The 23,727-nt window shown below is 36.4% G+C and overlaps 3 protein-coding genes across 5 annotated transcripts in view; 1 reads left to right on the forward strand and 2 right to left on the reverse strand.

Moving 5' to 3' along the window:
- LOC108994787 (bromodomain and WD repeat-containing protein 1-like) overlaps positions 1-6,934 on the forward strand; it is a 32,105-nt gene extending 25,171 nt beyond the window's left edge. For 2 of the 3 annotated variants that reach the window (XM_018970138.2, XM_018970142.2), the window contains 8 exons: positions 283-379; positions 680-739; positions 1,623-1,677; positions 1,779-2,170; positions 3,591-5,417; positions 5,556-6,128; positions 6,218-6,276; positions 6,414-6,934. In XM_018970138.2, coding sequence (XP_018825683.1) covers positions 283-379; positions 680-739; positions 1,623-1,677; positions 1,779-2,170; positions 3,591-5,417; positions 5,556-6,128; positions 6,218-6,276; positions 6,414-6,609 — 3,259 coding nt within the window. In that variant the 3' untranslated portion in view covers positions 6,610-6,934. The remainder of the gene's footprint in view (positions 1-282; positions 380-679; positions 740-1,622; positions 1,678-1,778; positions 2,171-3,590; positions 5,418-5,555; positions 6,129-6,217; positions 6,277-6,413) is intronic. The other variant, XM_018970140.2, reaches the window with a different exon arrangement.
- Positions 6,935-7,667: 733 nt separating this feature from the next.
- LOC108994698 (DNA-directed RNA polymerases II, IV and V subunit 9B) lies at positions 7,668-16,446 on the reverse strand. Its single transcript, XM_018970013.2, has 4 exons — positions 16,227-16,446; positions 15,950-16,025; positions 14,669-14,827; positions 7,668-7,949 (listed from the first exon to the last, which is right to left on the reverse strand). Exons 1-4 carry the CDS (start codon positions 16,253-16,255, stop codon positions 7,869-7,871), a joined length of 345 nt encoding a protein of 114 aa, XP_018825558.1. The 5' UTR covers positions 16,256-16,446; the 3' UTR covers positions 7,668-7,868.
- Positions 16,447-20,029: 3,583 nt separating this feature from the next.
- Positions 20,030-20,632, reverse strand: LOC108994733. Its single transcript, XM_018970060.1, has one exon. It carries the CDS (start codon positions 20,630-20,632, stop codon positions 20,030-20,032), a length of 603 nt encoding a protein of 200 aa, XP_018825605.1.
- Between the last annotated feature and the right edge of the window lie 3,095 nt (positions 20,633-23,727).

Genomic DNA, 23,727 nt, shown 5'->3' on the forward strand with positions numbered 1-23,727 from the left:
AGCAAATCTTCTTGCCAGTCTAATTAGTTGGGCAAATTGATTTCCATGAGTTGATGCAGTGCTTGCAACTCAAAAGAGTTTGTCCCAAAAATAAGCTTTTTGACTTTTGTTTCATTACAGACCTTTATTGAATGCATTCTGATGTTTTGTGCTTCTATGCAGTTAAACAATTTTCATATTAATTCCTGCATCTTTTTTGAGATAGAATCTGTTGCGATGCTTATTTTCTGGAGAATTATATTGTTACATATGATATGCAATTTTCTTTTACTCATTTATAAGGGATGGGACATCGATTATTCTTTCGGATGATGTTGGTCAACTGTATATATTAAATACAGGCCAAGGCGAGTCCCAAATGGATGCCAAATATGATCAGGTACGAATACATTTTGTTGCCCCCTTCTTTTCCCCTTCCTTTCCCAACCCTACTTAAAAAATTAAGAAAGAAAAATTCTATTATCAAGCCAGTGTGTAGAGCATTGTAGAGCACATATGCTTACATGACATAATTTGATTTGGAAGATAAATTTTAAAATTTGAATCTTACAAATTGATTTTTTCCTTTTAAGTGATGTGGATGGTGTGCTCTACACACCGGCTTGAGAATCGAATAACTCATTAAGAAAAAGGTTCTTGCCTCTTTGTGGTGCTTATCATGTATGCACTTGATTGACAGTTCTTTCTTGGTGATTATCTCCCCCTTATTTATGATACCCATGGTAATGCACTCGACCAGGTTAGTTGATTATTGGCAACTTTTGTCATTTGTGACCTTTTACTTAGTTTTTTTCATGTTTGCTTAAATTTTTGGCACTATTGTAGCATTTGGATTGAGTATAGGAAAAGTGGGGAATGAAATCACACATTGGCTCAAAGGAGAAATTATTGCGGCTTATAATGATTTTGTGGGACCTTTAATTGTAATCTTGACTAATTCTTTTGGAGAATTAGCCCAGATGCAGTTTGGAGTTTTCTTGGTCAGTACAAATAGTATTACAGTCCACTTCCAGCTTATGTACTTGAGTTGTGCAACCTCAGGAATGGCTTGATGAGGATGTCAAGGATTTGAGTAGGGGAGACTGTCAAATTTTGTAAAGGAAGGATGGTAAATAGGATCCCACATTGCATAGGAGGGAGAAGTTCTTATGGTTTATAATGATTTCCACAAGTTTTAATCGTAATTTTGATTTGTTCTTTTGGAGTATTAAGTTCAGATGTAGCTTGTGCTTTCCTTGTGTTACAATAATACTTGCAAAGTTTTATAGCACAAGCAAAACAAAGTTACATGCTCAGGACGGTGCTACAATGCTGTAGGAAATGACTCCGGTAATGGTTAATGTATATAGATTGTAAGCAGTTCTCCCACCACAATGGACTGCTTTAATGTAATGAAAATTTTGGTTTTACATGCGCTTGGAAAAATACTTTGTTCTTCCTCCTGCTGATCCATTTACCATGCATCTGCTAGGTAGGTGCTAGGTATATGTGTGTCTAAGGGTGATGGTCAAATGTAAGAAAGACTTATGACAATAAATAAACTGCTGGCTTGCTGTTAGATTTTGATATATTATGTTCTTATCATCCCCCTTGAATGCTGAAGCATGACGACATTGATTCAGGAAACTCAGCTTCCACCGTATAGACGGAATCTGGAAGATCTCCTTTGTGGCTCAGGTTAACTGGATGCACTAACCTTAATATCATTTTTCTTTATGCAAGTAGTTTTTGTAACAATCCCCTTATCTCAAGTACTTGTTATCTGGTTGGAATGCCAGACATGGTGCCATACCCTGAACCCTATCAGACTGCATACCAGCAAAGACGGTTAGTAGCTCTGGGTAAAGAATGGCATCCTTCTACTTTGAGACTAGCCATGGGGCCTGATTTCAGCGTAGATCCAGACTACCAAATGCTGCCTTTGGCAGACTTGGAATTTTTTCCTGATCCATTGCCAGAATTTGTAGATGCAATGGATTGGGGACCAGAAAATGAAGTGCAAAGTAATGATACTGATTCAGAGTACAATGTTACTGAAGATTATATTACTGGAGGAGAGCCAGGAACTTTTAGTTTGATTTCCTCTGGTGATCCAGAGTGTAGTGCAGAAGACAGTGAGGCTGACACACGAATGGACAGCCTTCGAAGATCAAGGAGGAAAAAGGCAGAAGTAAGTTTATGGTTATCTCTGGCTAATCAAAATTTTCAAAATTTTTTCACCTTTTTTTTTTTCAACTTGATCCATACATCATTCAATCTCAAAAAGAACTTCTATTTCAAATTTCCAACTTTTCATCCAATCATTTTCTTAAGTTTTAGTGAAATGTAAAGACGCAAAAACCAAAAAAACTTGTACATAGGACTGTAATCGAGCCAAGCCGAGCTGATCTTTGGCTTGCCGAGCTCGGCTTGACTCAAAATACTCTAGCTCGAGCCCGAGCTCAAGATTTTTTTTTTATTCTTTATTCGAGTTCAACTCGATAAGCTAAACTTTCAACTCAAGCTCATCCCACAAAGGAGTTCGAGTCAAGCCGAGCTCGAGCTCGAGCTCGAATTGTTTATTTTTTTATTTTTTGAATAAGATTTAATAATTAATAAATTAAATAAATAATCTAATATTGAATTTATACAACTAACAAGTAGAACCTCTATTGAATTATAGAATTTTTAAAAATTTAAAAATAATTAATATCTAACTAGTTGATATTTATCCAAAATAACAATATATTATATGCCTACATATATTATTAATACATACACTTAATATGATAGCATATATCTATTTCATATATGGTTCCCACATATTAGTATATGAAATTATTAAATTTTATCGACTAATTATTATACAAATTATAAAATATATTCACTATATAAACATAAGTAATTAGATTACATATTATACATTTAATTATAAAAGTGGTATGCTTATATTATTAGTTACTACATATATATGTGTATATATACATAGATGTATGTATATATTTATCAATATATGAATGAGTTTTAATTGAGTCGAGCTAACGAGTCGACTCGAGCATAAACGAGCGAGTCTTAACAAGCCTTAGCCGAGTCGAGTTGAGTTTTGTCGGGCATGTGTCATTTACAATTCGAGCGGGTATCTGCTTTCACAACGAGCTTTTCTTTTCACAAATCAAGTTCGATTCCAGTTTAACCAAGCGAGTACCAAGCATGCTATCGAATAGACTGGTTCATTTACAGCCCTACTTCTACAAAAATCAAAACTAAAACTAACATAAAAAAATTATATTTAAACAACTTTTCAACTATTCCTATCCACTTTCATAAATTCAATAAACAATGCATCTAAAAAAACTCAAAAGCTCTTACCCAAACATACTCCAAAAAGGGTCTAAATGGTGCATCTTATTTATTGCTTAAGATAACGTTTTCTTTCCGTTTAGAGGTCTTTGTCACAAGTGGCTTTTTTAAGATTCTGATGAAAAGCAAGCTTTTCTTTTACCGGGGTAAAAAGTTGGGGAGAGTGGACGCAAATGACTTATTTGGAAGGCAGAAACGGGTTTCTTTTTTTTATTTTTTGGATTGCTTGAATTGATTTTCTCCTTTTTCAGGTTGAGATTATGACGTCTTCTGGGAGGCTTGTTAAAAGGAGGAATCTGGAAGAGTGTGATGACAACTCAGCCAGAGGTAGCCAAACTAGGAAATCAAGAAATGGCCGAAAATCTTCAAAGAGGAAATCTTCCACATTAAAGTCTTTTAGACCCCAAAGAGCTGCTGCGCGAAATGCTCTTACTTTGTTTTCAAAAATCACAGGAACATCTACAGAGTGTGAAGATGAAGATGGCTTGGAAAATTTGTCAGAAAGCAAATCTGCATTGCAAGATTCAATCATTGGGAGTGATGAATCCGATAGATCTTTATCAAATGAGCAAACTAAGCATTTAAAAGGTAAAGAAGTATCTTTGGATCAGTCCAAGGATGCTGTTGAATGTTATGAACTACCTGAGTACCATAAAGATGGTGGAAACCGGAGGAGATTGGTCCTCAAATTGCCAATTCAGGATTCAAGTAAGCTTGTGCTTCCAGGGAGCACATTACATAAAAGCAACTACCAGGCTGATTTGGTGGGATCGTCATCTAAGGCTTCTCAGGCGGCCATCGAAGAAAATGGGGATCAGAAAAGCTCTAGGGATTCAAGGTACCATTCTGGTGATGCAATCTGCAGCATTATAGAAAAATTAGATAAGGTTGAAGATCATTTAAACCTGTCTGAAAGCTATGATACTCATCAAATTAAATGGGTAGGGGCCAAGGCTCGAACATCCAAGCGTCTGAGATTTGGGGAAGGCATGTCATCAGACACTCAGGCCAGGTCTCGTGCAAGTCTGGGTAGTCATGATGAAAAAGACAATAATACTGTTGGACACGTAAAATCTCAAATGGATTGTGATACGATATCCCCCTTTTCAGAAATTCACATTTATGGGAATAATATGGATGGGTTGCCACTAACAAACGGTTCAAATATTGTTGGTATTACCCCTGAGGGTATTAATCGTGATACAACAAAATCTATTCACTGGGCTGCTCAGGATGCCACCCTTTCTTTGCAGTACAAGAATGAGAATGATCAGCATCCGGAACAAAGCGAGAGAATTACACCAATCTCCACAAAGTTCACAATAATGGCAAGTAGGGTTTTAAGGGATTCTGCATCTCATAAACAGGAAATGAAATTTTCAGTAGAAAATGGTGACAATGGTTGGCATGAAAGTCCTTTGGACAAGGAACAGGATCTAGCTGTACCTGAGGATGATGGAGACAGTAGAATTAGTACAGATCATGGCGATGAAGCACAAGAATTGCACACTCAGATGGATAATGATTCCTTCTCCATTACACATGAGTTGCATTCGAATACAAACAAAGTCTATACTGCTGTTTACAAAAGGTTGAAATCAAACAGTAGTAAGGCAATTTTAGAAGTGGATGGTGGTGGGATGGGAGAAAGCATTTCAAATGCAAGCAACCAGAGTCTAACTGGAGGACTGGAGTCTCAAGAAGGCTCTTTTGCTTGGGCTCGTAGGACAAGGTCCATGGGACTGAAGGCATCTACACATGAGTCAGATGTGATCAGTGATAGTCTCATGACGACGCAAGGTCATGAATTGGGGCATACATTTAGAAGTACCGATTATAGATCCACAAACAGATATCAACTCCCCTGTGAAAATTGGGGATCAAGTTCTAGGATGACTGTTGGACTGAGGTCTACTCGAAACAGGAGGAGTAGTAATTATGTCCGTGAGTGGGATCCAATTGGTAGAAGGAAGTCACATCGGTCAGCTAGAACAGGATCTTGGTTACTGTTGACGACACATGAGGAGGGCTCCCGATATGTCCCCCAGCAAGGGGATGGGGTCGTCTATTTAAGACAGGTTAGTTGTAAGAGGTAGAAATGATTTCTATTGCTGATTTTTATTCACTTTTTATTCTTTTTTTTTTTTGGGGGGGGTGTTGTTAGTTCTTTTCGGTCTTAATCTCAGTTATTTACCTTTGGAACCTCTACTTTTCAGGGCCATCAGGAGTATAATAATTATTTTAATTTAAGAGAAGTGGAAACTTGGACATCATTGAAGGGTAACAGAGGAGCTGTGGAATTTTGTAAAGTTGAAAACCTCGAATATTCCTCACTTGCTGGGTCTGGGGATAGCTGCTGTAAAATGACACTTCAATTTGTAGATCCGGATTCCAGTGTTTTCCATAAATCTTTTAAATTAACTCTGACTGAAGTGACTGGCTTCCCAGACTTCCTTGTTGAAAGAACTAGGTTTGATGCTGCTATGAAGAAAAATTGGACATTGAGGGATAAATGCAGAGTCTGGTGGAAAACTGAAGGTGAAGAAGATGGTAGTTGGTGGGATGGTCGTATCGTGTCTGTAAAGGCCAAATCAGATGATTTTCCTGACAGTCCATGGGAGAGGTACACTATTCAATACAAGAGTGATCCCAGAGAAAGGCATAATCATAGTCCTTGGGAGCTCTTTGATGCTGATACTCAATGGGAGCAGCCTCATGTTGATGATGAGATCAGAATTAAGCTGCTGTCTGCTTTTGTGAAGTTAGAGCAGTCAGGCAACAAATCCCAGGTAATATAGGCAGAAAACCTCTTTTAAGCCCCTGAATTTTACAGATTCACCATCGCTTTCCACATTTTAATTTGTAGTGTACATTTCAGGATCGTTATGGGGTTCAAAAATTGAAAAATGTTTCAGATAAGTCATATTTTACAAACAGGTTCGGCTTTGTCTATTTTTGTGGAACTTGTTTTGTATGTACTTTTGTCTTGCTTTACTCATCCAAAGATAATCTATATTCTCTCTAGTTATAGTGGGGAATTTGAAATGGAGTCTGAATTTATGAGCCTTGCACAGGTTTCCTGTTCCGTTGTCTCTTGAAGTGATCCAGGCAAGATTAGAGAACAACTACTATCGAAGTTTGGAGGCATTGAAGCATGACATCTCAGTCATGCTGTCAAATGCCGAATCTTACTTTGGAAAAAATGCAGAAATGTCAGGAAAAATAGAGCGCCTATCAGACTGGTTCACACGGACATTGTCATCTTTGTAGCTCCTACATAGAGTTCTGTAGAGAAGTAGGTCCATGATCATTGATGGGGTTCGACTCCCATCTGGGATTTTTCCTCTATTTTTTTGTAGATATAGTATTGTACTATTGATTCTTATTTATATAGAGGTTTTTTTTTTTTTTTTTTTACACCCTTTAGTTTCAATTTTGGGAATTGGTTAGTCTTTTGGGAACCCAGGAATTAGCCAGTTTCCGTGTAAGTTTTTCCTGACAGAAAAATTCATTCTTGTATAGACAGACAAACAGACGCTCGATATTTTCATTAATAACAATGATGGCAAAAAAGGTCTAGCATTCTTGACTGACAGCATCTCTCTCTCTCTTGTGTGACTTGTATCCATTCGAGGCTTGCACGTATAAACATAACTATAATTTTATTCTTTTCCCAACATTTTAGTAGGGATTCTTGCTTTGGATAAGTCTGGTTGTTTGTACATACTTAGGAGATGATTGTAGCTGTTTTTGTGCAATGCTTTCTCCTCCTGCCTTGAAGCTGTTTACTGATTAAAAATAATAAGAATAAATAAATAAATAAAGGAAAAGTTGTGTTATGTGAAATCGAAAATCTTTTGAAAAAAAAAAAAAATGAACTCATTAGAATACTAGTAATATTGACTTAACTAACTACTGTCTTTGTCTCCAGATGAAACTATCATCTCATCTTATTATATAATCATTATAATTTTTTTAAATTCTAATACAAAATATAATAAACAATTAAATTTTTTTAAATTTTAAAACAAAGATTATATTATAACAATATTTTATTTAACTTTCATCTCATCTAATATGAAAACTAACTAATCACTGTTATCTCTCTCTCTTTCTTCATCAGAACAGTATTTTTGTACAGAACACACTAGAATTCACTAGTCTAGTTATATATTTCTTTTTTCCAGATTGTAATAAATTCTACGGATTGCAACCCGTGCTGAAGTGTGAAAATGGGGGCAGCCACGATAATCAAGTGTCAAGACGCCCCCCCAATTTTTATGAAAATTATCCACATTGGAATCAAACTATGCAAAACAATAAAGATATTGGCCTAAGGGCTGAACATGATTATTTTACCCACTCAATATCGTATAAAAATTGGATTATTTACCCACAATCCAAAAGGGTGTGATGATACAGGTTTTCATTTGTTAATGGAAGTCTTCCAAACTCCATTACGACATACTATCGTCACAAGTCTTCGACAATTTCACATAAATTGGAAGCAGTTGAGCCTGGTTTCATTCTTAATCTCTCCATCGATGGCCGCAGTTTGGGTTGCAGCAGACAAAAAACAGTGTCATACCCTCCTCCCCTCTAGCAGTTGCCTGCACATAAATTGGAAGCAGTTGAAAAATTACTCGCTCATCATGAATTTAATCAAGGGATTGCCATCAGTTTTCTAATAGAGGCGCATATGATTGTCCAGCATAAATTAACTGCAGAAAACGAGACGAGAGCACTTTGCCTCCTGCCTGAACTTTGAGCTGGCTTGCACAATGATATTCAAGCAGGTATGGCTTGGTGGCATAAAAGTAGCATATCTAGAGTTCAGAAGCTCAGGGAAGAGGGTAACTATTGATATCATTTCTTCTTGTCTTGCAATGGTGAAAGGCAGCTTGCTTATAAGTGTGCTGTGTGTGCTCACCAAAAACCAAAAAAAAAAAACAATCTCTAGAATAACATGATATTAACTCTAGAAAAATCTAAGTTGAACCAAATCCAGCAGATCTGGATTTCCTGAGAAGCAAAATTTTTAACTTCAAAGCAGCACTATAACATTGGCTTATCTAGAGGAACAAGCAATTGATTTAAAATTGTAATGAATTCCCGCATGCGAGCCATTGGCAAAGAAGGATATGACACCAAAAACTAATATGAACTTGTTTTGCCGCTAAGATAAATTAAATTATGATCTAAGCCAAAAACTAATATGAACTTATGGGCCTCTCTCGATGGTTAAAATTATTGATTCCCTGTCATTGACATACATCTTCAATTCCCTCCAAAAGCTTGATTTTTTAATTGTACCATGGATAGTAGAAGTAACTTAGACTGCCCTCCAAGGGTGCACATGGCAACTTACTCGTGGGGCACTTGGCAGTTCCTACTTATTACTTCCACAAGGAACAAAATCTTGCGTGGATGTGTTATACTGGTTCATGCCCAGTAGACCTAATGGATGTATGAGCCTGCAGGTATGCAACCTTGATATAGCATCATGCGCCACATCTCGATTTCTGATGCTGTGGTTTATCTAGTTTTTTTTTTTTATAATTAAACGATTGTATTAATAAGAATAGGCATAGCGCAAGTACACAAGATGGTATACAAGAAGTAACACCTATCTAGGAGGAGGAAATGGAAACAAGAAAATCATGAAGATCAAGGCCATTAAAATCATCAGCTTTGGCCAAGAAAAGCAAAATTCTGACAAAAACTAATCTAAGCTCCTCTAATGTGCGCTCCTTGTCCTCAAACATCCGGTCATTACGCTCCTGCCATATGCACCACAGAATACAAATAGGTACCATCTTCCATATAGCTGTAATTCGTGGAATACCGCCTAGATTTGTCCAACTAGCCAAAAATTGAACCCTTATAGTGGGCATAACTCAGGCTAGCTCTAACCGTTTGAATATTTGTCTCATAACGCTTTGGCAACCTGACAATGCAATAGAAGATGATCCACAATCTCACCACTGTTTTACACATACAGCACCAGTCCACTATAATCACCCTGCGTTTCCGTAAGTTATCCATCGTCAAGATCTTGCCCAAGGAAGTTGTCCAAGCAAAAAACGCCACTTCTATTTCTCCAAATCGGATTTGTTCTCCATGGAAAGTGATTGTTCAGCAATTGTGTGACTTATAGAAAGAGCGAACCAAGAATATACATTTACTTGCAGGTATCCACCACAACGTGTCTGATCTTTGAGGGCTCAGTTTTATGGAGGACAGGAGTCTAAAGAAGTCCTCAAATCTGCCAACTACCCAATCTTGGGCTGCCCTAGTAAAGCTCACATTCCACTGGACTAAGTTCCCAGATATATCCATTTGTTCCGCCATTGAACCTTCTTTCTCACCTACAATCTTGAAGACTGAAGGAAATGAGTCCTTGAAGGCTTTATCGCCACACCATAAGTCGTACCAGAATTTATTCTTGAGTCATCCCCCAACACAAGTCTAGTATGACGGGCAAACACCCCTATCCTCGTCTAATATACCTCCCTAGTGCTCCACCTCCCCCACATACCTCCATACTTACAGTCAATCACCGACTTCCATATAGCTTCTGGTTCTTGATTGTATCGCCACAACCATTTCCCAAGAAGGGCCCGATTGAAGACCCTCAGATTTCTAATACCCAACCCACTAGAAGAAATTGGGGAGCATACCTTATCCCACTTAACCAAATGGAATTTGAATTCATCCCCTAAACCACCCCAAAGGAAATCGCGATGAAGTTTCTCAATACAAGTCGCCACGCTCGTTGGAATTGGGAATAACGATAAAAAGTAGGTTGGTAAATTTGGCAGTGCTCTTGATTAATGTGATCCTGCCGCCTTTTGACAAGTACAGTCTCTTCCAACCTATCAATCCATGTTCAATCTTCTCAATTATTGCATCCCAAATAGGTATAGCCCTTGAGGCGGCCCCCAAATGAAGACCAAGGTAATTCATGGGAAGATAAGAAACCTTACATCCAAAAGTGTTGGCCAGCTACCGGATGTTGCGAACATTACCAACTAGAACTAATTCTGATTTGGCTAAGTTTACTTTCAAACCGGATAAAACCTCAAAACAGAGTAGAAGTGCCCAAATCTGACTTTGTTCTGCCTCACAAAATATTAAAGTATCATTTGCGAACAAGTGAGAAATGTTGAGAGAATCACCGACTGAAAAACCAGCCACAGCCTCTGTTAACCAAGGCTGAGATCATTTTGTTGAGCACCTCCATGACAATGACAAACATGAGTGGGGACAAAGGAACCCCCTGTCTTAACCCACAGGAGCTATGGAAGAATCCCACCAAACTGCCATTTACTAAAATTGAGAACTTCCCTTGTTGATATGCACCATTTGATCCAAGAGCTCCATCTCTCTCCAAAGCCACACCTCTCAAGTAAGTGAAGTAGAAACTCCCAATTAACATGGTCATATGCCTTCTCCATATCCAGCTTACATAAGATACCGGAGTTGCCAGATTTGAGTCTACTATCTAGGCATTCGTTGGCAATGAGAACTGGGTCCAGAATTTGTCTGACCTTTACAAATGCGTTTTGGGGTTGGTCATCAGTTTTGGGGTTTCGTGATGACCAGCCCCAAAACCTCCCCAAGACGAATTGCAAACACCTTGGAAAGAATCTTGTACACCCCCATTCACAAGACTAATGGGCTGATAGTCCTTCACCCCCAATTCCCCAATCTTCTTCGGAATACGCACAATAAAAGTGGCATTGAGACTTTTATCAAATTTTCCAACCGAATAAAATTACTGGAACACTTGCATTAGGTCCTCCTTCACCACATCCCAACATGATTGAAAAAATCTCATAGAAAAGCCATCGGGACCAAGTGCTTTGTCTTTGACCATTCTCCTCACCACCACCATGAACCTTTGTCTCCTCGAAAGGCCTCTCAAGCCAAGAAACATACTGCCGGTTGATAGATTCAAAGGCTAGTCCATCAAGCTTAGGCCTCCACCCCACTTGTTTGGTAAGTAAATGCTCAAAAAAACCAGCAATATATTCTTGAATCACAGGGGCCTTTGTGCGAACAGCACCATCTATGTTTAGCATCTTTATGGTATTAGTTCTCCTATGAGAATTGGCCACTCAATGAAAAAACTTTGTTTCGATCTCCTTCTTTCAACCACAATGCTCATGATTTTTAGCGCCAAGAGATCTCCTCCAATAAGGTAACCCTCTCTAATTCTAAAATTAACTCAATCTTCCAAGAGAATTCTTCCATAGAGAGAACCGACCCTCCTGTACCCGCTCTATCTCCTATAGCTCTGCCAACATGGACTTCTTACATTCAACTATATCACCAAAGGATTGAGCATTCCAAAACTTTGAATCTTTTTTCAAAATTTTTTGTTTGCCCGCAAAAATGAAACTAGGGGTGCCATGGCTCTGGTATGAGGACCACCATTGTCTAATCCTCTCGACAATACCTTTTGTTTTTAGCCACATATTTTCAAATTTAAAATACTGAGTCCTTCCTGGAATACCACCACAATCCAGTCAAGACCACGTTTGATTGTTAGACCACATGTATGTTCCTCCCATAAGAGGAATGTCCACCAGGCCCAGCTCGAAGATACACTCCGAGAATTCCGTCATTGCTGGCCGCAATCTACTTTCTCCCGAACGTTCACTTGGGAATCGTATAACATTGAAGTCTTTGCCAATGCACCATGGCAGGTCCCGCTAGCTAATTCATCCCATAACAGTCTTGTTTCGCTGTCCAAGTTCAGCCTATAGATACCAGCAAAGGCCCACCTAAAATTATCTTCTACACTCTTAAAGGAGCATGCCACTATGTATTCCCCAATGTACTCCTACATTTTCTCTACCACCTTTCTGTCCCACATAACTAATACTCCTCCTAAGGCCCCCACTAATGCAAGGTAAGTCCAACCCACATATAGATAACTCCATAAGCTACGAACAATACTTCTTGAAATGACTTTCAATTTAATTTCTTGTAGGCACACATTGTCCACCATCCACCCACGGAGCAAGTTTTTTATCCAAAATCGCTTATTGGCCTCGTTAAGCCCTCAGACATTCCAGGATATGATTTTGGGCTTCATAAAGAGAGTGTTGGTCCCTTTCCTTTGGATCTTTCTCTACTTGAGCTTCCCTTGTAGTTAATAGACCATGTTAACCTCTTTAGCTCCCTCTGTTTTTTTTTTATATAGAACTCTTAATCTGATCACATCCAGCTTCAATGGCAATAAGCAAAGCCATGAACTGCTCCTCAAAACCCGAACATTCAAGCCCCACACAGTGTTGGATTCTAACACCTTATGTAAAACCCAATTAGAAGCTCAAAGTTGACCTGGTAACAGATAGTTTAGAGGTGTGGGCTCCCCTACCATGTCAATCTCGTCCCTACTTGACCACTGCAACTCCACCGACTCTCCCATCTCCCCTTCAGTAAAGAGGGACCTATAGTCCTCCTAAAGGAAGCTTTGCGTCAGCACTAAGGACCTGCAATCCTCTTGAGGGCCCTATATCAATACCCCCATCACTTCCAACCTCTGTACACAGCTCTCGGGACCCCACCTCCTGTTGAAAATCCTTCATCGGCATGGTGCCACCTGAAAACCCACCCTCGGCGTTGTCTATCCATGTTGTGTCGGAGATCCTACGCTTGACAGTGAGGGAAAGTCGGAAAACATTCCTAGTTCGTGAACAAATCTCGTATAAGCTCGAATTAACTTGTTTTGAAGCTCGTAATGTGTTCTATATGTGTGTTATATTTATTACATGTTAGTTGTATTTTATATACTTAATTATATATTATTAATATATATATATAGTTTACCTTATTTAATATATTTATTATGTGCCCAAAGTGTGTTTAGGATAATTTGTATTATTCTTTTTCTTATAGAAAATATTTTATGTAATTAGTTGTGAATGTTTAGCTGTGTATTTTATTACAAGTTATATGATATATCAAGCTATTTTATGTTTGTAATACAATTTATTTTCTAAATTTAGTTAATTATGTATTATGTAATATAAAATTAATATTATATTAACTTTTTTATAAGTATTAATGTTATATATTAATCTTCTAATTGTTATATAGATTATAGCCTATTGATATGGTAATAAATGAATAGCTGAATACACATTTACTTGAAACAATTACCAAATTAACTATAATTGAATAACTATAATTTGTATATATAATGCACCTCATAACATAAGTTGATGGTATTTCCTTTTAATTAAGGAATCATATCATTAACCTTATACACAACATGGTTTTCATTATACTAGATAAATGATAACACATATTGTAAGTTATAACTACTACTTCTTATTTTTAGTTGCATATTATTATATTTTTATAGTGTAATATATGTACATGAACTTATATGTTATAATTATATACTTATATCATATGCTAGTAATACACTAATAAATATAATAATTAATAATGTAAGCTTCATAACTTATATTTAATAATAATATATTACACAACTAGAACTTTTGATTTATTATGTTATCTATAAATTAAATGTATTAGTTTAATACATTTATCTTATGTATTATTTTTTTAATTTACAACTATAAGTTATTTTATTTTATAAAAAGTTATATCATAAGAATTTTTTAATCAAAACTACTTGGTTGAATACTTATATGGTTAGAATTTTTTGTAAAATGTTTTTTAAAAAAAATACATTAATCAAAAGATAAGAATTAGAATTAAAAAAAAAAAAGGAAGAGTTTGAGTCGTTTGTTTATTTTTAGTCGAGCTCGAACCGAATTTGAACAACATTAATGGTTAACAAAAGATATTCAAGTCTTATTCAAGTTCGAGCTGAGTTCGAATGAGTAGTAAACATGCTAATCGAGCTCGAGTACCCTTGTTCGAATTCACTCAACTCAGCTTGTTTGCAGCCCTAATCATCGTCATCATCATTATTTTCCCAAGCATTATATTTTCTATCTATTATATAATATATAATTTTGTAAACTTTACTCCTATGAAGCCACGACATCTACTCACCCCCTGATTATATGATTACATGAAAACAAAATTTAAAATACTGTCATTAATTAAAGTGATTATATGAAAATAATATATGATTAAGTTAGTAACTTTAATTTAGAATTAGTAGTCCTTTGGCTTTCTCAACGCGTATCATTTTGAGGTTATCAACTGATGCTCTTTTAGTTTTATAACCAATATAGTCATAAAAGTTATTATATTTTAGAACAGGTTAAAAGGTCAATTAAATAATTATGTTGTAACTACAATAAATACCATAGCAGTTTAAATAGGTTAGAAACTTCACCTGGAAGAAGACAGCTTCTCCATGGTTGCATTCGGCACAGCGAACAGATTTAGTGCGGGGAAGAGTTGGATCTGCAGCAACATCCTGTAATACTTGAGTGCGCTCTCCAACAGAGTGATGTATCTCATTTCTATAGACACAGTTGTTGTCAGCAGCCTCCTGCATGGTGTTGGATAAACAATAAACACATAGGAGAACAAAAAATACCCAACCAGAAATCATAGACTCCATTAAAAGGACGAAATCAATCTATGCAAACCCAACCCTGTAGCATTATGAGCTGAATTGGCACTCTAGCAAAAGTTCCAGTTTTACTGAACCAAAACAAATGAATTTTCAAAATAAAATGCAATCACTTAACATTTTCACTGCAGAGAGAAATTTTAATTTAGTGAAGTGGAAGTGAAGAGGTCAGCATACAGAATAAAAGCAAGGCTAAGAACTAGAGGGGGGGGAAATAGGCTTAGAGAGGGTTCAGAAGCCAGCAAAAATGTCTATAATTAATAATAGAATATAAGACGAGAAGGACCAATTAAATTCGTAAACTTATTAAACAAAATTAGAATCAACATGCTACTACAGCATGTTAATCTTTAGATTTGCGTGTGTGAGATGTGGGAATTCAGGTTTCAAGATGGACTGAACTCACTTTTGGGTGCCTGGAATAGAGCATGAAAGAATCAAAGCAACAAGGACTCCAAAATAAACAAAAATTAGAATCAACATGCTACTACAGCATGTTAATCTTTAGATTTGTGTGTGTGAGATATGGGAATTCAGGTTTCAAGACGGACTGTACACACTTTTGGGTGCATGGAATAGAGCATGAAAGAATCAAAGCAACAAGAACTCCAAAATAAAATAAAAAAATTAGAATCAACATGTTAATCTTTAGATTTAGGTGTGGGAGATATGGGAATTCGGGCTTCAAGACGGACTGAACTCACTTTTTGGGTGCATGGAATAGAGAATGAAAGAATCAAAGCATCAAGGACTCCAAAATCCTTGCAAAAGGACAATTAGCGTGATAAAAACACCTTTTTTGGCCCAAAAATCTAGGAATAGGGTGTGTAACCTTTGTCACTCTATATCCAAGAAAAAGAAGGCAATCAAAGAAGTAAAATTGGGGTAGTGTAATGGGTCTATCCAGCAACAAATGAAGAAACTGTATTGAATACAACATGAATAAGATAAGAACAATGAACCCCAACTCAGTTCATATATTCAGAGTTTGAATATTATTTTCTTAAGAAAGAAACAAAAGCGAGAGTGAGATAGGACCTGATGATCGCAGTTCCGGCACGCGTAGAGGAGGATCTTCTGCTCTTTATCCTCCTTAGGGTAGAGAATGTTGTTGCTGAAATTTCAAAAAAAAAAAAAAAAAAACCCAAAATGAAGTTACAAAAAATAATTTTTTATGGTATAACAGAGGCATGATAAACAAATGCTGCAAATGAATGTGAAAGTAAGCCGATAGGTGGTGAGGATGATGATGATGATGATGATGATGATGTGATGATGATGAAGATGGTAAAGGTAACGGAGATGGGGTACTGACCATTCCCGGCAAAACTTCATGGTACTCATCTTGAAACGTAAAAGGAAGAGATGGGCGAGACAGACGGAGAGAGCGAGAGTCGGTAGAATAGGGGATTTCAGCGCTGTGCTTGGGGGTGTGCTTTGGCGGGCTCTTCTCAACTCCAACTTCAAAACAACATTGACTTGCGACGTTACGCAGGTGATAAATATCAGAGAGACCGGCTGCCCTATCTTCTCGAGAGTCGGTAAATGTTTTGAAAAAGTGTAATTCTACGTACAATTATAAAATATAATTACGTAAATATTGTATAATTATTTAAAAATAATAATATTTATTATTAAAAAATTAATTTTTTTTTAAGTGGATCTCATATTTTATTTATTTTTATCAAAATAATTACGTTACGATTATACAATTCACGGTTCAAATATATTTTTTCTTTTTCATTTTATCATTACAATTTTTTTAAAATTTATACATAAATATAAAATAAATAAGAATAGTATTACATATACTTACAGTTTTATTTACAAGATTCATTTTACTAGTTTTCTTTTAAAATTCAAATTTCAAATTTCAAATTTTATAATTTTTAATATATCAATAATTAATATATGGAAAAATAAATTTTTTATAAATTTTTCTTAAATAAATTTAATATTTTTTAATAAATAATTCAACCTTTTTAAATATCAAAATTTATTCTAATAATATTTTATTCAATTTTTAATTTTAATTCAACTCATCTCATTTTATCCATAAAAACAAACCAACTATAAGATGTCACTTTATTTTTCTTTTCCCTGAAGTAAAAAGATAGCAGATGCATTCATTAAGAAAAGTTATGGCTATCAGTAAGAAGTAATACATGTAGCAATGCAATCTAAATCAATTAATTCATTGTCACGTAACACAGCCTGCTTTGCTATTGTATGTGCAACACAGTTGAGCTCTCTTTTGACATGTTGAATCTGCCACTTGGATGTCACCATTAAGCACCGAAAATCATTGATGATGCCACTTAGTTTACCTTCATGGATCACCTGTGAGGAAGCAGTTTGAACCACCACTTTGAAATCACCTTAAAAAATCAATGAATGTAGATCAAGTTCCTTACAAAAAAAAATCACATGCTTCTGCTATGGAGGGATCTACACAGTAGTGCAATGGTTTCATCAGACTAGCTATTACATTACCACCAGAATCTCTAATAACAACCCATACACCAATCTTATTCAATCCAGATTGAACAGCCACATCCCAATTGACTTTGAGCCAATTGCCAACAGGAGCTTGCCATTGTAAGGAATGAGGAGAAGGGTGGTGGGGGAGGATGGGAGAGGGCATCATGGCTTCCAGAAAATCTGCCTGAGCTTGCACTGCTTGCTGATAGACAAAATATGGTGACAAAAAACTCTCCTTATGATGAAAATAATTCCTTCAAAACCAAAGCATCCTCGAGAGGATGGCAAACAAAACCAAGTCCTATGGCCCCAATCTGCTGCACATGTATTCAAAGACTCTAGTAAAATCATTACAGATAATGGAGGCTTTTTGAAAAGGTCTATCTCCCAACAACTAGACATCATTGGCAGAGGGGCATGAACATAGTATATGACTTGGGATTTCCAATTCAAGTTTGCAAATTGGGCATAAGGGATCATCCACAATTCTTCTATGAAATAGGTTCAACTTTGTAGATAATGCATCAGTGCAGGCTCGCCATAGAAAAACCTTAACTGCATTTGTTGTTTGTAAAGACCAAAGAGTTTTCCATATAGCCTCATGCTGCCCCTGCCATGATGTGCCTCCATTGGACCAAACTAGAAGCTGCTTTTGGAAGTGATAGGCACTTCTGACTGAGAACATACCTATGAAAATACCTCTCCATTTCAGCTCATTTGACTGTGCCATCAATCTCACAAGGCAACAATAGCCTAAAATTCTGCCTCATTGAAAATTGAGTGAAGAAGTTCCAAATTCCACCAGCCTTCTCTTGATCAATAAGTTCAGTAACTTTTGCATGGCTATTTAAAATAGAGAAAGGGGATTGCACCTTGCAAGAACAATCCCGAGGTAGCCATTTGTCATACCAAATACTAATCTGATGTCCATCACCCACCTTCCAAATAATGCCTTCCTTAAGCAAGAAAAGAGAGTGATATACACTTCCCCAAATATAAGGTCTAGAGCCCAACTGGGAATGTAAAAGTGAGGAGTTTGGAAAATATTTGGCCTGAATGATCCTGCTTGGTAAGGATGTAGGAAACTGAAACAGTCTCCATGCTTGTTTTGCCAATAAAGCTAGATTGAAACAATGCAAATCCCTGAACCCCATGCCTCATTCCATTTTGCCATAGCTCAATAAGTGATAGCTTTTCCAATGGATTTTGTGTTGAGAGTCTTGGTGGTCCCACCAAAAGTTAGCAAATAAAGAATTTAGCTTCCTGCATAGGGAAAGAGGGAGTAAAAACACACTCATGTAGTAAGTGGGAATGGCCTGAAGAACAGCCTTAATAAGTATCTTCTTCGCAGCTTGTGAAAGAAATTGATTTTTCCAGTTACCAAGTTTCTGACCAACCCTATCAACAGTACCCTTAAAGGTAGCCACCCTAGATCGTCCAATGAGAGAAGGGAGACCTAGGTACTTTTCCATTTTCATAGTAGTTGGTAACCTTGCCACCTCCATTAAATAGGCTTTTGTAGCTGGCTTTGTGTTCCTACTGAAAAACAGTGAGGTCTTGTCTCGATTGAGTTGTTGTCCAGAAGCTTTTTCATAGACTTCCAATATCTAATGTAAAGCAACACATTCTCTCATTGTAGCCCTAAAAAATAAAAGATTGTCATATGCCAAAAAACATGACTCATGTGAATTTGACCTCTGGCAATTGGCACACCAGTAAGGACACCATGTTGTACTGCATCATTGAGTTGAGAACTTAACACCTTTACACAAAGGATAAAAAGATATGGTGACAAGGGGTAGCCTTGTCTTAAGCCTCGTTAACCTTTCATGAGGGACCTCATTCACTAAGAAAGCAAAAGAGGAGGTAGTGATGCATTTTAAAATCAATTATGTCCATCTGGGTGTGAAACCAAGTTTTAGTAGCACAGCTTTGAGAAAGTCACACTCCACTCTACATAAGCTTTGCTCATATCTAACTTCACATCCATATAACCTTTGTGACCAGACAACTGAGTGTGCATAGTATGGAGGGTCTCTCATAAGCGGCTAGAATATTGTCTGTAATTAATCTTCCTGAGACAAAAGCACATTGGTTAGGTGAAATGACGGAAGGTAATATCTGATTAAGTCTATTGGTGATCATCTTAGTGATTATTTTGTAAAGAATATTGCAAAGACTGATGGGGCGATAGTCATTGACATGCTTGGGATGGCTTACTTTGGGAATCATTACCAGGTAGGTGAAATTGATAGAGGCTATATCAGCACTTGAGTTAAGGAAAGATAAGACAGCCTCATTGACCTCTTACCTAGACCAATTTTTTTTATAGAAACCAAGACTAAAGCTATCTGAACCAGGGGCTTTCAGTGGTCCCATTTGGAAGATAGCAGTGGTGACTTCCTCCTTAGTGGTTGCAACAGCTTATCATTCACATTTGAAGAGACTTTTAGAGTTAATGCCTGCAAACAACTATCAAAGCGTGAAGGATTAGTGGATTTAAATAGGGATTGATAAAACTAAGTGAAAGCCCTTCCAATTGCTCTTTGGTTAGTAATAGCAGCACCAGAGGGATCAATGACTTGGTTTATCTGGTTCCTCCTCTTCCTTTGGTTGGCACACATATGATAAAAATTTTCAGTCCCCTTTTTGTAACCAATGGATCTTTGCTCTTTGCTTCCATTTTAGATGAAGACTATGCTGCATAGCACTAATCTCTTTCTTCAACTGTGATGCTTCTTCAACTGTGGTGGCTTGCAGATTAGATTGGATAGTGTCCAACCTATGGATCTTGGATTGTAACTTATGGTCAGAAAGTGGAGTTTGATTCTTGCTCCACCTTTTAAAAGATCTCATACAACATTCCAGTTTTTTGCTTAAAGATGGTAAATCACCATGAGAAGGGTCTACTTCCATCCAAGAGTATGCCACAATCTTAGCAAAATTAGCATAAGTGTTCCAACTAGCCTCATATCGATGCAAGCCATGAGGAAAAGAGTGGAAATGATGGCTAGTATCCACAATGTGTAAAAGGGGGCAATGATCAAATGTGATTGGAGACAGCACCTGGATATCCCCATTACCAAAAGTATCACACCAAGCAGTTGAGGCAACTGCTCTATACAGTTTTTCTTTGGTGAAAAGGTCATCTAATCTATTGTTTGACCATGTATATTGACTGTTAGTGCTTCTTAGATCATAAAGCCCACATTCAATCAAGGTATCAGCAAACAAAGTCATTTGTTTATCAAATCTTCAAGCACCAGAGAACTTTTCTGCTTGAAACAATATTTCATTGAAGTCACCTATACACAACCACTTGTGTGGTTGAAGAGTGGATAAATGCTTGAGAATCCGATACCCCTCAATTATTTTTCCAATTTCTGGATGTTATAGAAATAAGTGAACATCTAAGAAACATTTGATTGACAATCCTTGATCTAAGAGTTAATGTGCCTTTGTGAGTAACTATGAATGTCCAATGCCACATGATCTTTCCATAATAAAGCTAGCCCACCCCCATAGCCAATACCCTCAACAGTAAAAAGGCTGTGAAAACTGAACCAAATGTTTCAGTTTTTCCATTCTGGTTTTTTGTATTTTAGTTTCCATTATAAACAAAATACTAGATTGCTTTGTCTTAACCAATAGGTAAATATCTTGAACTATCCGAGGGTTGCCAAGCCCTCAGCAGTTTCAACTTAAGAGCTTCTTGACTCTTGGCGGGGATGTGGTCCAGCCTCCACCGATAGGTGCTTCAAGTTAGCAAGTTTGTGTCTTCTAGTCAACCTCAAAGAGGATCTAAGGGGGCACACACCCTTGGGGACTTTCTCTTTCGGGAATTAGTTGAGACAATTGAGAAAGATAAGGCTCTAGCATTAGCCACCTTCCTAAGTTGTCGTTTCCATTTTGTGAAGGACATGGCCGAAGCTTCAACAAAAACTTCATTAGTATCAGGAAAGATCTTCTCTTTGTTAGTCGTCATAACATGGAGAGGAGAGGGATGGTTAGTTTGGTAGGGAGAGGGAAGGTAATTGACATAATTGTCTGGTGAAAGTTCAGGCCTGCCTAAGGTTGGGATAAGAACATGTTTGCAGGTTGGAGATGTGGGAGAGGGGACAAATGGTAGGTTGGCTTGTTTGTAAAGGCAATCCTGTTGAGGCATGCCTATTATATACCACTTTATTGGTCTGTTATAAGATGTGGGAGAGGGGACAGATGTGGGAGAGGAAACAGATGATAAGATGCCACTTTATTGGTTTGTTATATACATGAGATATAATTTAACTTGTAAGATAAATTTTAAAATTTGAATCTTATAAATAAAATTATATCGCGTGGATAACATGTGGTGTAAAAGAATTTAAATAGAAGACATGTAATAATTTATACGAGTCTCGTATAGACAAGTCTTGTGCAGTCACTTTATAAAGAAATAGACTCTACCATAAAAAAAATTATATATAATTTTCTTTTTTATGTGACCTACTTCTTTATAGAAGACCTGTATAGGACTTATAACTAACATTACTCTTTTTATTAAGAGCAAAATCAAACCAGATTAAAATTTATTAAAATAAAATCTAACACTCTAAGAAATAAACCCTAAAAATTTATAAAAACCTTAATGCTAATTATTTTAAAGACAACTTTTAACCATCATTTCAACCGTTACTTGGATTGGTGTCTACCAATCTAAGAAATAGTCGTCCCAAAATACAATTTCAAGTCGTTGCTCTGGATGACAACTTTCACTATGAATGGCAGCCGAAAGAATCACCAACTAGGTGTTGTCACCAATGCCAAGCGTCGGATGTAGATTTGACACTAGGAAGGCATCAAACTAATAAATCAATTATGAGGTCGGGAAGGAATCAAATTTGGAATGTGTTGCTAGCTAGGAAGGTGTGGCTTACACAAAAGGAGAAGTCCTAGAGGAGAAGTGCCACAGCACAAATGGATTTTATAAAAATAAATTTATAAATTGACGTGATTTCATGTGATCTATTAAATCTATTTTATAATAAAAATAATTTTACAATTTGACGTATCACATCGATTTATAAGTTTATTTTTGTGTAATATCTTTATGACATTATTTCTCATGTTAGATATGGTTGTTGGGCACTGCAATGTCCTTTTTTAGTTTTAATTATTCTAAATTTTAAGATTCTTAATCTAGTGTGAGTGAACTTATTGTAAGCTCCAATAGATCAGCTTTCAATTGGAGAGTGCAAAAGACCTGATTTTTACACTAGCTGTTTATTATAGATTTTTTTTTTCAGATATTAAATGTTTAATTTTTATGTTTTATTTTCAATTTTTTTTATAATTTTTATGTTTTAATTTCAATTTTTTTATTATTAATACACGCCTGACACATCAATGATCTTATGTGTTCTTTTTTTAAAGCTGATGTTATGTTAGTAATTACGATTAGTATTGTTTTATGCTTCTTTCTAGGCAATATAATTTCCTCAATTCATAATAACAAAGAACAAACAAGCTATCTTGAGTTCTTTATATATATATTTTTTATATTATGACATTTTTACATTATTAGTTCAACTTAATCCAAACAAGGTTAATTAGTAAGATTTCATTACATCTTGGTTCAAGTTGATGAGATGTCAAACACCTAATGTAGCATCACATTTTGTTATTTATGTCACTAGGTTACCCATTCCATCTAAGTTGGACTTACTTACTTTTATTAAAAAATATATATAAATACATTTTGGTCTTTAATTATCATCTTTATATATATATATGATGTACTTCCTAAATAAATTATGAAAAAAATTATGGTGTGCACCTTGAACTACAGATAAACTTTAATGCACACATTCCGTTAAGATTCGATATGTTCAAATTATGTCACGTGGTATGTATTGGTTAGTTGCGACACTTAACATTTTTATCTCCGTACATTTAACATTTCAATGGTGGTTGTGGGCGTTTGATGGCAAATTTTTCTTGAGTAGGAAGGAATATGGGTCCTTTGAAGCTAGTTGTAATCGAATCAAAGGCGTTTGAGGTGATAAGGGAGGGTAGATATTTGCTTTTAACTAAGAGTGGCTGGAAAGTTGTGAAAGATCTAAGCTTGGGGTTAGCCACGGCACGCTGGTTCACTAAAGCTCAGGAGGACTATCTGAAGGCTAGGAGAAAGGAGTTTTATACCACTCATCAGTAAGGAGACAGAGGCTTTATTGCACAGCAGTGTTCTAACTCCTGAGGCTTTTACATGGCACTGGTAGAATATGAAAAGGGTGGTCATTGGAATTTTATTTTTATACCAGAGGATATGGATGGCATGGGATGAAGGAAGTTGGTGG

The sequence above is a fragment of the Juglans regia genome, chromosome 12, assembly GCF_001411555.2.
Source record: "Juglans regia cultivar Chandler chromosome 12, Walnut 2.0, whole genome shotgun sequence".
Classification (NCBI taxonomy): domain Eukaryota; kingdom Viridiplantae; phylum Streptophyta; class Magnoliopsida; order Fagales; family Juglandaceae; genus Juglans; species Juglans regia.